The 14193-nt window shown below is 32.7% G+C and overlaps 1 protein-coding gene and 1 non-coding gene across 2 annotated transcripts in view; both read left to right on the top strand.

The window, feature by feature from the left end:
- Positions 1-239: 239 nt before the first annotated feature.
- Positions 240-311, top strand: Trnag-ucc (transfer RNA glycine (anticodon UCC)). Its single transcript has one exon. It is a non-coding gene; the product is annotated as a tRNA-Gly (tRNA).
- Positions 312-1651: 1340 nt separating this feature from the next.
- The window catches only part of LOC138325461 (metalloprotease TIKI2-like), a 99116-nt gene continuing 86574 nt past the window's right edge, over positions 1652-14193 (top strand). The window contains exons 1-2 of the mRNA XM_069271140.1: positions 1652-2269; positions 13421-13981. Coding sequence (XP_069127241.1) covers positions 2171-2269; positions 13421-13981 — 660 coding nt within the window. The 5' untranslated portion in view covers positions 1652-2170. The remainder of the gene's footprint in view (positions 2270-13420; positions 13982-14193) is intronic.

A 14193-nucleotide genomic window follows, 5' to 3' on the forward strand; every position in this document is an offset into this window, starting at 1 on the left:
TACAATATAGATAGCCTGTATAATTAAATTATCTATGTCTCTGATGTAATGTGTACGTTGTACCAGTTTGTTCAGTCATGCGATTATGATTGGTATTTACGACACAGGACAGATTAAGATCGGCGATATAAATAACAACATAGAGTTTACCACTGAACCACGTGGCCTTGTTTACTATGCACGCTTCCGGCCGGTAATATCCTAAGAACATATCAGTAATCTCGCTCCTTGTATTCAATGCGTCGGTGGTGTAACGGTTAGCATGGTTGCCTTCCAAGCAGTCGATCCGGGTTCGACTCCCGGCCGACGCACCTTTATTTTTATTATTTTTACAATTTTTCTCTGTTATGCGTTTACTGTACAAAATGATTTCTTTTAATAATATGTATATGAAAAAAAAATGATAATGATCCAATTGACTATTTGTGCTGCAGAGACTATCGGTGATAACATTTAGCACGGGTGAGGTAGTGTTCTCTTCAGATGAATTACAAGCAATTAATTGGCAAACATGATATACATATGGGGTATAAAGGTTATGATATAACCCGATTGAGTCATTAAAGTTGTCAGATCAGATAGACCGACAGTATTTACGGATTAACAGCTAGGCCTAAGCCGATATAATCCTAATTGATATATTGTTAGTATAACAATTTCGCTTCTGTAATGTCTAATGATCGCGTGCTGTAAATGCTTTTACCAGTGGGATATTATCTTTGGAAATTCTCTCGGCCGTTTTTAATTAAAGTATTGTGTTATTTTAGTGACATATCCACCTTTCCGTATACATGTATTTTAGATCACACCGACTTCATATTTTTTTATCAATTAGGGAAAGAAGTTACCGAATAATATGATAATAAACATATATTATTTCAATAGAACATACATTTTGATTAAGTACAATCAGAAATGAAATTCCGGTTTCTATGTATGATTAACGAGAGATTAACATAGTATTATACTGGAAACCATTATCAGGTTCCTCTGACATATGATTTTTATCTTCTTTTTTTCTTCGACATATGTTTATTTTCTTTATCTTTAATTTCATCTTTAATGGTAAAGATGTATTCTTTTCAAATCAATTTCTGGTAACTCTGTGATGAATTGATATTTCAGTAATTAAGTAACATGGATTAAGAAAGAAGGGTAGGAAATATCGGAAATCTTATATGTGAAATGTACGTTGACCTTTTGTTTCTATCCGCCCCCGCGATCGGAGAACGGTACACCATTACCCCCGGGCCAGCAGACAAATATACATTGATCAACAACTGTTTTATCGCTAATCGGTAGCATTGTCGATCTGTACACCCTTTGATGTTTATCTACCGTAAGGGCCTGTAGTGCATTTAGTCAAGCAAAACCACATTAGTTCGTTACCGTGCGCTCTCTTAAATACCCAGATTGGCCCTTTAAAAGCGATCTCATGTAGCTATCATATAGCCTACACACTGAAAATGTTTAGGAGGGGAAAACATTCAAAATAGATTCATTTTTTCATAAATCATTATATTCTTTATCATTTATTGTATCTCATGATTTAATTAACGCATGGTTGGGAGGTCAACGTACTACTGGAATGAATTTTACCTGTGAAAATTGTACAGGTGGGGGTTGGCGCTATGTTATGTAAAGCGCTTACACATTTGTATACGATATTATGCGACCGCACGTATGACCTGCTTAATAGGTATATGCATGAGCCTTGCCACGCTGAACCCAGCGAAAGTCGATTCATGAAGAAACGTTGAGTTGAATTGACCGTAACTGCCCAACTTTTTATCGCTCGTGTAAAGACACATGCTATTTATATTCCGGAGTGAAGAACCAATCGAAAAGCCGTATGGACGAAACAGAATGTACACACACATAGCATATGAATCGTACGTACCGAGAAATAATGTTGAGTGTGAAAATGGAACTGCTTTCTAGCTTGGATTTTAAAGCGACAGGAGAATCTCCGCCTTCTAATATTATAGGCTGGACACAGAGGCAAGCGGTCAGTCGTATGTGAGAACTTGTATCGCGAGGTCAGCGCGTGGACCCTCTACAGGAGAACACGAGGATTATACTACTGAGGCTGCCTTGAAGGAAATAACATGTGCTTTGAGGGGATGGAGTTCACGTGAAGGAGTTTAAATGAATACAATGCAAAACCAAAATGATAAATCATTTATTGATAATTCTTTTAATAACAATACACACTGGCCTATCGGACAAGGACGCAAATAAAAGGACTAAATGTAGGACCCAAGAAAATGTAAGTACATGATGTTGGACAGTATCAATTCAGAAAACTATTTTCAAAATAGTTCTGGGCAATAGTGTACTCGGACTCGTGTTTTCTGGTACACTGTTCAACATATTCCTCTTTTGATTGTCTTGAAAACACCAATTCCTAGATCGAACCATGGATGATGTCTTTGATATAGTCTGCAGTTCTACATTTGTAAATTAAGCAAAATGCTTCGTGGTCTTCTTTGTATGGGACTGTTAGGCGAATAAGTAAGATTTGATTCTTGGTAGGATTTGAAGAAACACTTTGACAGTTTGGAATACAAGTAGAATTCATAGAATAGTTTACTTCTTGGGGAAAGGTTCTCCATGTTATAGGCATCACAGGTTTCGTTGGTTGAACCCCAGTGGATATAAAATTACAGATAAGTGCACCCTACTTACTAGGGGTCATTTAGTTGAAACTGGACCCTGAATTTGCCATGACCATAGATAAAGATCAGTTCTTAGCATCTGGGATATAAACTATTGAGATCTGATTGAATCACAGTTAAAATGAATACCTGCCGGTACATGAATCATTTTGAGAACAGCTCATTTTCACTTATAATCATTTCACTATATATAACATATTTTGAGAAATTCAAAATAATACCACAGCAATTGATAACTATCCATTTTTTGAAAGAAAAAACCCCAATGCTTTTCATAAATGTTCATCGGTTTACTTTGATCAATATTTTAGATTGAAACAAATAGAGAGTTGAAGATTATTAACATTTTTTTTTTGTTTTAAATTAACCTGATAAGTGTTGTAAATCACATATTTGAAAGCCTTAAACTGTATATTATTATGTATATATATGGAATCAAAGTCATCTACCTTGTTAAAATGCTAATTAGAAATGCATGATCAAACTCATTTATTAATGCATGATAATAGTGATAAAGCACTGTTATATAATTAAATGCTGAATAAAAGATTTACGAGTATATGAACAATTAATGTTATTTTTAGATACTTTATAATGATATTAACAACACAAAGTCTATTAAATCATGAGTTTTTAATGTTCTAATAATCCAATTTGAAAGTCAATAATAAGATTATAACATTGAGCCCTTTTCATTATGACAATTACATATGGTTTTAAACATAATTCCATTCATTTTTATAATACACCTTAATTTGATACCAAAGCTCTATTGTACACCATTATGCTATGCAAGGACCATTTAGTTTTCACAATTTTCATAGGATTTCAGAATCTATTTGTAAGTTAATAGCCTCATTTAAGATTATCTATATGTATAGCCTTGAGAAGTTAAGAGAGAGTGTGAAAATGGATAGCTTCTAACACTCAGTCACCAAAGCCTGTCTATGAGGTTAAACAAAGTTTAGACTAGGTATAACTGTCAATGAAAAATTTGTGATACATGTTTGGCAGGGAGGGTTATAAGAAAATACTTGTCAAACTTTGGTTGAGAAGAAACCTTATTCGTTGATTTTTAAATAGAATTTCTGCATCTGTGGGGGTGTTTCCAAACATCAAGTGTGTTATTATGCTGTCAGACGACAGCCAAAAAAAAACCATATAAAATTTATTAGAAAGCTAATTCCTAAACTTTAATTAAAACTTGGCATTATGATGAAGATGATTCTTTAAGAATATCTGCATGCAAATTTTTTCTTAACACGTTTTAACATTATAACATCAGAAAAGATATTATGTGGAATTCAGGTGTGGGATTCTTCTTCATAAAAGATTAATACCAAAGTAACATTTCTTTGCACATATTACGTAAGTCAAGGTTTGTTGTCACAAAGAAATATAATAAAAGTGAAAATTATAATTCAAACACAACAGAAAAGCAAAGCCTGGCCTTGTGTGCATATACAACAGCAGAAATTTGGCAAGTCCTAAATTGCCTGCTGTTCCTATGGCGATAAAGCAATGATAAATTATACACGTTATAAATTTGATGGGTGTAAAGTAAAAAACATGAAATGGTTTCGCCCTGACAGTAAAACACAACAACAGCATAGGATATATAAACTGTCATTGTAAGAAATTCCTGAGAATCATTGTCATAAATCTGTATTATATTTCATCATGATTCACAAATTAACAAAAAGAAATTATATAGCACATGAAATCCTTTATCATTTATAGTAACACAAGTTTGTAAGGAATATATATGTATTGCTATGTAACAAAAGTTGTTAAAGAGATTTTGTTTAATAAAATTTATTAAATAAAAATTTCTGAAATGTGTATCATCTTACTGTAGTGTAAGTGATTAGGCTATACTACTAAAATGCTCCACTGCCGATAGAACATACATGTAAATGACACTTATCACAAAAATGCATATAGATGAAATTGAAATTGATTTTTGTGCTATGTGCAATGAACACTTAATTTCATTTAGGGCATATAGTGCCATGGATTTGTGTAGGACGCAAATTATTATTTCTAATATTTTTATCTTGAATTAAAATAAGAAGCTCAAACTTTTACATGGTGATAAAGTAATTAATAAAAAAGTTTTGAAGTGTTCACACCCATAATATGTACAATATTTGTCTAAATTTAATTCTTTATTTTTTGACACACCATATTGAAATTAAATGTTAAGGAATGTTTTGTTTTGCCAATTTTGGTAAAAATAATTTGGTATAAAAGCGACCACCTGAAAAAAAAATCAAAATTCTTAAAATCTGATGTTGATATTTAATGGCCATGGTCTGTAAGTTCAAATCTAACATCTTCAAGTGTGACTCGATGTCTGACTAAGAAATATGATCTAGTCAAGGCTTACATTTGAAGGAAAGATAATACAGATTATTACTATATAATATAAAGCATGGCTGTGTTATAATTATGAAAATGAAATCTTGTTTTATACACCTGGTGAACAATTCATAAGGTCCAGTTGAAATACTTATATGAAGTAGATGTTCTAAAAGATTGATTGATAAAAATCAAATATACAACCCAGATAAGGGGGTACTACATGTACACAAATCAAATAAAAGTTACAAAGCTTAAAGCTGGCATATTTTAAAAAAATTTTTGATAATGGATTGTTTGCCAAATTCAAAAATTGAAAAAGTTGATGAATCTAAGACATTTCAAAATTTGCTATGTTCTATTAAAGTTTCATGGTTTTCTTCTGAAAGATGGAAATGTCCAATGCAAACTGACTCAGTGAAATAAACCATCAAAACAATTAAGATACCAGTAAAATATGATATTGTATTGAATGATGTAGTTGATTATCCAAAAATTTGAAAAAAAAGTGAATGCTAATATATTGTTGATAATTAAAGGCTATCAAAATTATATGGTATTTGTCGTACCATATTTGTGACTACAAGTTGCTTTAGTGTATTAACACTTGATCCTATAGTTGATACTCTTAATACAAATTTCTTTTACATTGTGTATTGGCAAAAGTTAATGTGCATAAAATGTTCAACAAATAGCCGTAAATTAAACAATCTGTTCATCAGTAAACATTTTTTGTTTGTGATCGTTAGGGTTGGCAAGATCCAACATCAGATTAAAGCTGATTTTATTCTTATTTTTGCTTATATTGCATCAAGATTGTATCAGAAGAAATCATATTTATTAAGCATGAAGATTTTTGTTTAAAAGTTTTACAAAGGGTTTTTCTATTATAAATATTTATTTAAACTTGACACACAGATTTCATAGATGATGACGAAAAGCGTTAAAGACGCAGCCTTTTTCCTTCGTTTTGTTTTTTAAAAAGTTGAGAAACTTCTAGTCTGTGCTGTTGTGGTAATTTATAATGGTATTCAAGTGCAGCCTCATCGATCTTGTATTACAAGAAGACCCCTGGATCCTATCTAGCAAAATGTGAAGACTATCTTATCCAAAAATATAAATTGTTTTCTCCTGCATTCTTCAGTTTGTAATACATGTATTTAATTGGGAGCAGTTGATAATTTCTAATTTCCTTGGCATTAACTTTATAGAACAATTATATAGTATCAAGATGTCAATTTCATTATCACTCACATTTGATTTCCTTAAAACCCTATATTCATAGATATCAAACCATACTATACTTTAAAAGTGATAAAGGGTATTAATAATGAATATTGTAGCAATTTGTTTGTGATTATGAACCTAAGGGTGAAAGTACCTGAAAAGAAGAATGAATTCTTTATTCCTTGAAAGCATTGACAGTTGATCAACCGTTTGTATACTACACTTACAAATTCAAATAACCAGCACTTTATGAAATATTTCAAACTCAATTTATTGAGAGGTCTCAGGTTTCTTTTGTGGGCAAAATTGGTGTTGAGGTCGCCCTGTTCGGGATGTTTGGGTATAATTGGATCTTTGTTAAAATTGTGTTGATTTTAGGCCTAATGGGACTTCCCACCCTTCCTTAGTATTATAGAGACGCACACTTTATCAAACACATGTCCATTGAGTGGTCACACCCCTAATCCAAGGTGTATTGTCTGGTGGTCAAGAATGTCACTTTGGACATTACTGGACAAACATTTACTAAGGATATGTTCAACATCCCAAAATTGTCAGGTGTTTTAAATGTGTATCGTGATCTTTTGTGAGGGAAAACCAGAGACCTAGCATTAACATGGAGTTATTTGGTGATATTGTTTGTGGAACAAGTACAGTTAATGAAACTTTTCTGTTACTTTCACATCATCATTCATGCATTCAGTTTTACTTAACATGCCTCTCAATGTACATGTATAATTCCCATTAATTGGTTGAGCATCATGAGGCTATTGCCAGGAGGTCCTGGATTTAAACCCTGTCCAGCTGTGTATTTTTCTGCAATTGATTACAATTGGAAGGCATTGGTACTTAATTGTCCTATCAGAATCTTGATTATATCAGTCCAATCAAATTCTTTATAGTAGTTGTACAGATGTCCTATCAAAACCTAATAGTAGAATGTCCAATTAGATTCTTTACAATAGTTGTCCAATCAGATTTCTTGCTATGGCCTTTCTGACATTTTATTGGGAAATTTAAGACTGAGACAGACCCTTTTGGTGGTGGCCCTTAATATTCAGAAACAATGTGGCCCTTAATATTCAGAAACAATGAGCATATAAAGATTTTATTCCCCTGTGCTGATCAAGTTTGATTTCCCATAAATAAACGTTAGAAAAACTTTACAAAAAATGATGAAAATTGGTACAAAATCTTTAGAATATTAGTACATACTGAGTATCAGGATTTCTTGCTTTCTGTGATGTAATTATATGTTTATCTAAGTTTGAGGTAATGTGAAACGATCGCTGTAAAAATTGTGTGCATCTTATATACCTGGGTATGTGTAGATGCTGTTACAGGTAATTTATGGTTCATGGAATCGCAGATTTACTACTTTGCACGACAATACAAATGTACTTTTATAAATTCATGTTTCTAGTCATTTGTATGAAAAGGATTAGAATTTTAAACAAAATTGCAGGTAGCATTATTTTGCTATCTTATTTTGTAAGCTCCATGTTTCCAGAGCTATTTATGCAATGTTAAATCAGCAAGTTATTCCCCATCTCTAGTTAAATAGTCATTTCAAATGTAAAGCCAGTTGGCTTAAATAGGTGTGAACAATTTAAATTTAAATTGAATGTTTCAGCAAAAAATGAAGCATAAAAACTAGATTTGACATCCCTTTAGTACACCAAAGCTTCCTGTGCATTACGTGGTAAAATTCACATATGCATGATTATGGGACTCCGAACAGCTACTGAAATTCATGTTGCCCCTCCTTCCTTTGTCCATCCATCATATGAATCATTTGGTTTCAAAGTTTTACATTTTTATGCATATTTGTTCAAAATAAGTCACCATTGGGATATTCTGCATGGTTTTATTCTTATTTCTATATTTTCTCTTAAGTATGACTGACATTTCCATTGTGCAAACAAAAGTAGGTCAAATGCTCACTGACCTTCATTATGACCCCTGACCTAGATCTTCTGATGGAGATTAAAATTTTCTGAATGGCCTTTATTGTAAAGTTTGGTTTAAATGCTGGTCTTATAGACCTGAACCAGATATTTCAAACCACAAAATGTTTCGAAAGCTCTATACCAAAAAAGAAAGTTAACCCTTTTAACAGCCAGCATTTATAGAGTGCATGGTAAATGTTTTGGAAGACTGCGATATATATTTGTGTTGTGTCTTATTGAGATAGAGGAACTCTAGTCCCTTTTATAGTGCTATCACACTGAAGCATTCTTGCCAAATAGACACAAAACAAAATTAACCTAACATTTTTATGCTATAAAGTATAACACATAGTTATTAGTTTTTTCTGTCAATATAATTCTATAGTACATTTTGTGTATACCGTATTCGACCCAATAAGCGCCTGTGTCCCTATAAGCGCCCTTCCCCCATTTTGAAGCCACGATTTCAATTGCCAAGGCATAAATAAAGACAAAAACTATACAAAATTGTAAAGGTTTGCATTAACTTCGTTTTATTGGCACCTTTTCATTCTTTAAACGCCCTGGGCGCTTATTGGGTCGAATACGGTATATACAGATGAGTCTAATACCCACAATATATACATAAATTACATGTATTATGATGATCCACATGATCAGACCACCATTGATGCTATTGTGTATCACATGTCTCGTTAATTAACATGCTCTACATGTACACCATACTGCATGTCTACATGTGTGTGTGATATGGTGAGCAAAAACAACAGGAATATCATGCCTGTCTTTTCTTCAAAGAGTGTAACATGTCACTTTGGTAAGTTAATCCTATATATCGATAGATATAGTGTCTGTTTAACTCATACCAAGGAATGTACGTATAATTTTACCTGTGATTCATTTTTAAAGGTATTTGGTGACAAATGGTTTGACCTTCATGAACTTTTGAATTTTGTTTCCGACAGAGGATTAAATGGTAATTCTGTGTGTGTGGTTTAGAGAGTACATCCTTCATATAACAAATAACTAAATTAATTTATTTCCCTTTTTCATCTCAATATCAAACTGAACAGATATTGCAATGCAACCTGTGACCGCATATGCATGCTTGGGATTTTTGTGAATATGACAAAGATAACTACAAAATCTTACTTCTTTGTTTATCTTTAATGTTTTTCTGTCCACCCAACTAACAAACAAATCCTTGTTTACCTTGTCAATATTATATGTCTGTCATTGTAATTGCCAGTCTTAGCTTTCACAAGTTTTTTAGGGATCATCTTCTTATGTATAACATCATAATGAGATTGATGATTCTGTATATGATACAGGTAGGTCACTATGACCTACATTTTTACCTTTGACCTACATAAAAAGGATTTGGTCAAGTGCACTACAGCTTCCTCTCCATGTCTCCTGATAGGGTCCAGTTGCTGGATCCCCCAAGAACTCCCAGTGTTGCTGCCCTGCTATTGGTTGTTGTCTTACTGTAGGTTTCTTTCCTCACTGAAACAAAATATGATAATTGATATTGATATTTGAACTAAGACTTAATTAAAAACTTAAACAAGATCAGTTGCTCAAGTGCGTTGTTTTTTCATCCATTTGAATTATAGGCCTTAATTCCACCTATAGATTTTACATTGATCAAAATTTAGCGTTTCATCAATAATTTTCTTACATGTGAATGACTTTTAGTCAGACGCACCCTTGCAGAAAACTTGTAAAGAACATGCAAAGATAAGATGAAAAGAAAAACAAAACTTTTGTGGTAGAGAGAGAAAAAATTGTGAATTATTTATCTTGTGTTAAGATTGTGTTTTTGTAATCAGTGATGTACACTTTCACAGGTGTAGACTTGGGGTCAAAGGTCACAGCTAAGTTGAATGCTTTCGTTTTGTTGTTGGGAAAGCTGGCTATCACTATAGACTTGGCGAGGTTGTAGGTAGCATGGAATAAGATAAACCTTTTGTGTGTATGTTTCGTCCGTCATTTTCACATTATCTTTACCTACAGTTTGATGAGAATCTGGATTTTTACTGTACTTATTGTGGTTTACTTATTATTATTTATACTGGTGGAATATTGATGATTCTATTTGATCATCATTGAAAATTTTCATTATGGATATATATAGCACTTGAGATGTGTATGAAATATTTATCATATGTAATACTGATGTTCTATTTGTGGTCAAAAAATTAAGATGCTCTGTAAAATTATTGCTAATTGCCCAATTCATCTTTAGAATTGTAAGTTCAGATGATCTGACCACAACTTGATGGTTTTTCTCTGGATAATCTGACCTTATCCTAGCATGTCCTTAAATGACCCTAGTTTGTTACAAATATAGAATTTACAATAAGATAAATCTAAACACTTTTCTTTTCTGGTCAATGGTCCATTCATCATGGCATGAAGTAGCCATTTTTATGCCATATATTGAAAAGAGATACCATGATTTGTAGCATCTACAAAGGCCTTTTACCACAACTAACTATTTTTGACTGCCCTGCAGGTGCAAATATTAAAGGTGTGAAGTTTAATGTTTCCACATTCTTAACAGTCTGTCCTTATAAACTAGAAATTAATCGCTATCATAGCGCTGGGGATGCTTTAAAAGATTATATCTCTTAAAGGGATATAATGTTTGTTATTAAAATATGTGAAACTGATTTTGGGAGAACGAAGAATGCACAGGATCCCATTTTGAATGTCTTATAGGATAGGGGGGCCATAAAAATAAGTATTTACTGGTGAACTTTTGATGGTGGCGGTATATATGTGTTAAGTCATAAATTATGTATGAGGTGGCTCTTTATACATTAAGTACTGTGTAAAATACTTATGATGAAAGAGGTTCCTCTCTTCCTAAAGTCGTTATACTGTTATAAACTTGAATTTGTATATAAACACCAGAAAATTTATATTGAAAATCATTGAACGCGATACTTGTAGCCGTAGAAAGTCAATTTTGTTATGGTAGAAACACAGAATAGATGGATTAATAAGTAGACAATTTTAGCAGTTTGCTTGATTTCTTTGTTACAATGAAAAAAATGAAAGGGTGTGTATATTTTATATGATTTTGATCCGTGACCACTAGAAACTATCCGTAATAAATCATTTTGATAAATGTATATGATTGAATAGATTGTATAGTGAAAACATGTATATGATTGAATAAGATTGTATAGTGAAAACATGTTCCGTTAAAAATATCATGATTGCCTTTGCTATTTCCTGCGTTCACACGTCACTATATAGAAAACTAACATTTCCGGTTTTATTGTCAATGTTTTCTCCACAGTTATAGGCGACGATCAATCTCAGAGATTTTCTTTACATCTGTCGTAATGCTCGAGATATAAATCATAATTATAAAATGCAATTTCAACATGGTGGTCCCTAAATTTATGTATTTTTTCTGGGTATAGATTTTTTAAATACATACTTATATATTTTTATGTATAATTGGTGTTGCTAAAGACTTTAAATTTTTACCTAGTGTGACCGAAGTATGTATCTTCAAGTGGATCTTTTTATTTTTTTTTTATTTATTCTGAATTTGCACATTGAATCTTTCCTTGAATAAAAGACATTGCTTAATATTTAAAATAATTCAGATTTATAACAAATAATTTGATAGTGAATCATATTTAACTCTTTCATCTTTAGTATATTGTTGTAGTTATCTTAATTTAGTTAGCATTTGATTTTAAGACTTCAGTATTAAATGTTTCACCAATATAGAATGTATTGGCTTGAAATAGAACTGTTATGAATATGTATAGATTATTTTGACTTTTATGATTTCAAAAGACGTTTCTAGTAAGATTTGATATTTAATAAAAGTTTTTGTGGTGAGCTGTCATTCATTATCATAACAAAAATTATAATATATAACTCGTTTACGAAGCTTTAATTATGGAAACCCCCTACTAAATTTCACGTAGGCCACGCAGGAATGTAAAAATATTTATCTTCCTGGCTGTTTTTCATTCAAATGTATCTTATCATGAACATCAACTGTCATCTTCGGTAAGAAATCGGTAGTAAAGTTGTACCCTTTCTTTGGATAAGGGCAGCACATAAAGTAGATTGTAGCATGGGTTGTTTCTAGTGAAAGTGTTAAAACTGCGGCAATGAAATTTACAGGAAACGTGTGTGTGGGAATGGGAAAAAAACAAAGTGGGATAGAACTTATGGTTAGGGATGAGGTAAAATGAAAGATATTTCCCAACAACAAAAGTCATGACAAAGCCTATGAAACTTGAGGGTGCACGAACCAGAATGTCAATAAGTCTATTATCAGTTGATAAAGCCACAACAGTATAATTAAAGATTCAAGTAAATGTCAGAGTTTCCATGTATAGTTTGTATTTCAGATTGAATCAGTGACAGATATTATTTTTAGAGAAAGGTTGATACAATGATTGAGGTTGAGTAAATTAAGACTTCTATAGACTGCAAGACAAAAACATTCTTAACTTCACACTTAAGATACATTATCAGCCTCAGCTTCCAGTTATCTTCTATATTTATTTTTATAGACACCCAGGGATAGAAAGGAGTTGTTTGTTTGATTGAACTGCAATATACCTGGAAATGGGATGGTGGTAGGGGGTGGGGCCTTATTTACAGGCATGGTCTTATTGTCAAAAAGTATGGTTTGTACTCAGGGGTCTAGCTCAAACATTACTTATTCTCTGTCACCATCAAATCTTTAAAAAGGATATATAATTATATATGACTTGGCCCAGATATGCATGATTGGTGTTTGTCAACGATATACTTACTCTTTTGGAGTGCCTGGTTCCATTTTTTGTGGTTTTCTCAGGACACTTCATGTAACTCACATTTTATCCATCAGGTTTAAATTTATATGTACTTCAACTTTCATCAGCAAGGGGTTCTTGAATGTAACTTCAAGTCACATTAGCTGTGATCAAAATGTAAGAAGAAAATGTTACCATGGTAATGCTAGCTAATTTAAGTTCTTATCCTGGCTACCAATTGAGCTACCTGTATGCTCATCGATGAATACCTAGTCAAGTCCTGATATAATTCCATATACATATGCTGTTGCTACAAATTGTAGAACAATTAAGTCAAAAGGATGTAAATGTTACACATAGACATTTGTTTTTATCTATATAGTTTTTATCAAATATTATCTAATTACTGTTTTCTTCTTTTTTATAGCCAGATCATCAGAATTCCTTTCTGTGGACGCTGAATCGAGATCCACCTTCTTACTTCTTTGGGACAATCCACGTCCCATATACCAAAGTGTGGAACCACATACCAGAAAGCACCAAAGAAGCCTTCCAACAATCGGAGAACATTTTCTTTGAGTTGGATCTTACTGATGTTTACACCGTGACCGCTTTAGCAAATTGTCAACTCTTGCCAAATGGCGAGAATCTATCAGATGTTTTACCAGTTGACATGTTCAACAGGCTGAAGAGCCATTTAGAGTATGTTAGACAAAAAATGCCCTCCTGGATGTCCGCTGACCAGAAGGGGAGAGGAATGTATGCGGATTATTTATTCAATGCTATTGCCGGAAATTGGCAAAGGAAGAGGCCCATTTGGGTGATGTTAATGGTGAATTCTCTAACGGAAAGTGACATTAAATCTAGAGGGACACCCGTCTTGGATTTGTACTTAGCTCAACAGGCGGAGAAAATCGGCAAAGTGACAGGTGCAATAGAACGAGTGGAAGAACAATGTGTGCCGCTTAATGAGCTAAATTTCTCACAGGTAAGTTGTTCTACCTGAATACATTTTCGAAAGTTTGGATTTTATCACTTCAGTTTACAAGAACAAAAGCTTTATTGGTTATTTACAGGTATGAAGACGTTATGATTTGGTTGGAGGTACATTTGTATTCTGTATACAATTCGTGTAGGTGCAGCCAACATTGTTCTCCTCATAGAGAAATACAGAAGCTCAAACGATATACTTACCGGTAC

The sequence above is a fragment of the Argopecten irradians genome, chromosome 6, assembly GCF_041381155.1.
Source record: "Argopecten irradians isolate NY chromosome 6, Ai_NY, whole genome shotgun sequence".
Lineage (NCBI taxonomy): Eukaryota > Metazoa > Mollusca > Bivalvia > Pectinida > Pectinidae > Argopecten > Argopecten irradians.